The following is a 4,546-nucleotide window of genomic DNA, read 5'->3' on the forward strand; positions in this document are numbered from 1 at the left end:
TCACGCTCAACATGACAAACAACAAGTCAATGCTAAAGATGTTCTCACACTGTGCTGACGCCTGGAAATCACATCCGAGGTACATCATGGCCATTAACGTCATGAGAACGAGAGGCCATCGGTCATGCACGCCCATCGCTGCTATCGTGGTTGTAGTATCTGGTGAGTTTGGAAATAAAATGGAAGGTTTCATTTCATTGAGAGGTAAACACACACATACTGTACACAGACACAGACACATGTAGGTAGATGGATGAACATATGGATAGATAGATCGAGAGAGAGGGGAAGGATAGCAAAAAATAGGAGCGATAGAGAGAGACAGAAAGAGAGAGACGGAAGAGAAAGAGAGAGAGAATGAGAAAAAGAGAGAGAGAGAGAAAGAGAGAGAGGAGAGCGAGAGGGAGGGGGAGAAATAGAGAGAGAGGGAGAGGGAGAAAGAGAGAGAGACAGAGATTAAAAGAACGAAAAAAAAATATATTGAGAAAAAAGAGAAAATGAAACAGACTCAAACACACTAAGCCCCCCCCTACCCCCCCCCCCATCCACCCCCCACGCGTCACCCGCCTTCAACGTCTCTGACATACATAATCATTGATATAAACATATACAGAAAAAAAACAATATATATATAAAAGTATAATCTTTTTTATAATCCCATCCCTATAAGTATCACCGAAGGCCACTAGCATGTGTAAGAACTTTTCCACGTAACAACACGGAACTACCAGCAGGTCGTATTTCATTAAAGTATTTTTCTTACTTTAGAAAATGGTGTACATAAGGCATAGGTGCACCGTGCATAGAATTATATAATCTAAAAAATAAAATAAATGAAGACATTATAATTACGTATACTGAGACCGTGGAAACGCTAGTTAGAGCGGCTATGTGTAGTAAATTCCTTCACATAAAAAAAAAATCTTTAGATAAAGGAACACAATAAAAACAGGAATATATTAAACGTAATTAACACCGCACTTGAAATCCCATACAATTAACATATACCGTACAAGCTATGTTTTGAATAACACGTTTTTCTTTCTTTTTTTTCTTCAGCAAGGTGCTTGGTTTTCTCACTAATATATCAATACTTAATTAAAACATCAGTAAACTTTCACACAATCAGATAAATAGAAATCTCATGAGCAAAACTAACGCACACTTAATACACATTATACTTATGGCACTACGCTTACCTGCTAGCTTTTGTTCTTCTACAGGAATCCCGCCGTAGTGCAAGTGAATCCTACGCTCCTATCCCTAGAACTGTGAATACCTGGCTTTTCCGGCGTTGGAAGAGGGGTTCCTTCCTACAGTTGCCATATGCCTGCAATTCTTTGATTGGCGTTGCCAATGCCGAAAGAAAATATTAACTTTGAATCTTAGTTAACAAGTTATTCAGAAATGTTTACATCTGCATTTTTTGCACCTAGGTATCGCTGTTTTTGCGCGGGAAAATTGTCCAAAATAAAAGTGAATTTTTTAACGGTACCGAGTATATCAGTAAGTGTCTACAACACTTTATTTACGTAGACAAGTATTAATTGCACAAATACCACACGGAATGAAGAACATGAAACCTCTGGTAGTTGAAAGAGATAACAAAAAAATAGATATTTCGTTCAGTCAAAGAAATCTTGTTCAATAAATGGTAAATATATAAATATATATACATTAGTCCCTTTACTTTCATCATAGAACAATGATAAACTTCAATGAAACTGTTCACTTTCTTATTTCATCATTTAAGTACTGCATATAGCAAATCTAAAGTATTTGAAAAGGTTAACGAAAATGGCGCAATTGTGTAGGTCATTCACACATGATTTATTGAGAACTTGGCAACTCTAACGGGGATCTCTGGGTCGAGATGCTAAGTATCCTTATCCTTTCCTATTATTATTATTATTACTTCTATTACCTATGTTATCTATGTATATATGTGTGTATAAATGTGTATGTGTGTGAAAATTTATATACATATGAACATAAACATATGTCAAAAAATATTCAGACACAAATTCACACCGAAACAAACACACAAAACATCCTATGCTACGCTCACCTATCCTAGCCTTCCTGTAGGATTCCTGTTGTACTATGTGTATATCTAACGTCCCTATACTTTGGCATGTGCATTTAATTTCATGATTTGCGTTGTTTTTAATGGTAAATGGTGATATGTTCTTACGTGTATTTCTATGTATGGAAAAATTCTCCCTCTCTCTTTTTCTCTTCCTCTCCCTCTCTCTCTCCTCTCTCTCTTTCTCTCCCTCTCTCTCTTCCGCTTCCTATCCCTCTCTCTCTCTCTGTCTCCTCTCCCTCTCTCTCTTTCTTCTCTCTCATTCTTTCTCTCTTTCTCTCTCCTCTCTCTCTTTCTCTATCGCTCCTCTTTTTTGCTGTCCTCTCCCTCTCTCTCTCTTTCTCTCCCCTCTCTGTCTTTCTCTATCGCTCCTCATTTTTGCTATCCATCCCCCCTCTCTCGATCTATCTATACATATGTTCATCCATCAACCTACATGCACGCGCGCGTGTGTGTACATATATGCCTCGCAATGAAATGAAACCTTCTATTTTATTTCCAAACTCACCAGATACTACAGCCACGATAGGAGCGATGGGCGTGCATGACCGATGGCCTCTCGTTCTCATGACGTTAATGGCCATGATGTACCTCGGATGTGATTTCCAGGCGTCAGCACAGAGTGAGAACATCATTAGCAGTGATTTGTTGTTTGTCATGTTGAGCGTGAGAGTCTCTCCGCATGATAGTTTTTTTTTATTATTGTAGTCCTTCTATCTACCTACCTACCTATATATATATATATATATATATATATATATATATATATATATATATATATATATATATATATATACATACATACATATTGTCTAGAATCCAATAATTCTTTCTAAGAATGGTTGTTGCTCTTACCCATTGCTGTTGATATATACTTTATCATGTTATCGTGCTATCAACATTGCATTGGTTGAGGTTGTTATTGTTTTTGTTTTTTTTAAATTTTAGTTGGTCTGTATCGCTTCTTTCTTCCGTTTACAGGCGTTATAAAGTATTATCTAAAGTATTTTTTCTTTATATATGTATACATCGATACACATACATACTAACATACACACACATACATACACATACATACACCTTTTTCTTTCGTTTCATCAATTCATATTTTGAAAGTGTAATGAATAGTACATTATTTAAGACAAAGAAAATACATTAAACGCAAATAATTCATTTTGCCAATTGTAACTTCATAACCATACAAACAAATAACTATTTTTGCATGACTCCTAATGGCAGGTTCTTTAGTCATTCACCCATGCATGACGTAAGGATACCACGATTATTAAACTAAAAGGAAATATTGCTCTTACATAAAAAATGATCATGAAAAAAATAATATAAAGATAAATAATAACTTGAAAATTCATGAATGATTTTGTATTTTAAATATGCTATCAAATCGATATCATTTATAAGGTAATTATCATCATAGATTGGTAATAGGAAATACTAATATCAACAATATTCTTTATTCAACTACATACAAGTCCTAAATCATCATTTCAAAAAAGATACACGAAACACAGTATTCGAATCCATACTACATTTAATTAGTAAGATATTAGTGCATTACCTAATGTTAAACAAAGCACAACCAAACCGTTTATTTTCTTAGGACAAACCCTAAATAAAGGTCTATCTTTTATTTATCAATCACCCTGTTATGTAATTCCCTTTTCTCTTATGCTGTCGGGCAACATACGTGAATACCGCCAGCTCTGTTGATAGAAAATATGTATGTCAATTAATTATTAGGTCATCTTCTGAGGAAAAATAAATGCTTGAAATTTATTAAACGTATATCGCTTACTAATAGAATACATTTATTTTTCACTTGAGTTTTATAGCTAAGAAAAAAAAAACAAAAAAACATAAGGTTACATAATAATACGAATTTCTCGAGAGAGAGAGATAGAGAGATAAATAGATGGAGTAAGAGAGAGAGAGACAGAGATAGAGAGAGAGAAAAAGAGAATGCGCGCGCGCGAGAGAAAGAAAGAGAGAGAAAGAGAGAGAGACACAGAGGTAGGGACGTAGACACATAGATAGACAGCCAGAGAGAGAGAGAAAGAGAGAGAGAGAGAAAGAGAAAAAGAGAGAGAGACAGGGGTAGACACATAGATAGACAGCCAGAGAGAGAGAGAAAGGCATAGAGAGAGAGAGAGAGAAAAAGAAAGAGAGAGGAAGGCCGAGGTAGGACGTAGACACATAGAAAGAAAGGCAGAGAGAGAGAGAAAGAAAGGCAGAGAGAGAGAGAAAGAAAGGCAGCGAGAGAGAGAGAGAGGAAACTGAGACAACGTGTCTTTCTAATCACCTGGTATCACACCGATGGTCCAGAAGGAACTTGGTAGTGCGTCCCTTGGTAGTGAGAGAAAGAGAAAGAGAGAGAGAGAGAGAATAAAGAGAGAGAGAGAGAGAGAATAGAGAGAAAGAGAGAGAGGAAACTGAGACAAGTGT

General features: G+C 36.0%; 1 protein-coding gene and 1 long non-coding RNA gene across 2 annotated transcripts in view; both read right to left on the reverse strand.

Annotated features, from left to right (window-relative positions):
* LOC122248448 (uncharacterized) overlaps nucleotides 1-1,333 on the reverse strand; it is a gene marked incomplete in the record, with an annotated part of 11,914 nt that extends 10,581 nt beyond the window's left edge. The window contains 2 exon segments of the mRNA XM_086530932.1: nucleotides 49-159; nucleotides 1,200-1,333. Of these exon segments, the coding sequence (XP_086387058.1) occupies nucleotides 49-136 (88 nt within the window).
* Nucleotides 1,334-3,546: 2,213 nt separating this feature from the next.
* On the reverse strand, nucleotides 3,547-4,448 carry LOC122248431 (uncharacterized). The gene is made up of 2 exons (XR_015190463.1): nucleotides 4,404-4,448; nucleotides 3,547-3,807 (listed from the first exon to the last, which is right to left on the reverse strand). It is a non-coding gene; the product is annotated as an uncharacterized LOC122248431 (long non-coding RNA).
* Nucleotides 4,449-4,546: the final 98 nt, after the last annotated feature.

Source organism: Penaeus japonicus, unplaced genomic scaffold, assembly GCF_977035675.1.
Source record: "Penaeus japonicus unplaced genomic scaffold, GWHDUDI00000001_assembly GWHDUDI00000034, whole genome shotgun sequence".
NCBI classification, from domain to species: Eukaryota; Metazoa; Arthropoda; class Malacostraca; order Decapoda; family Penaeidae; genus Penaeus; species Penaeus japonicus.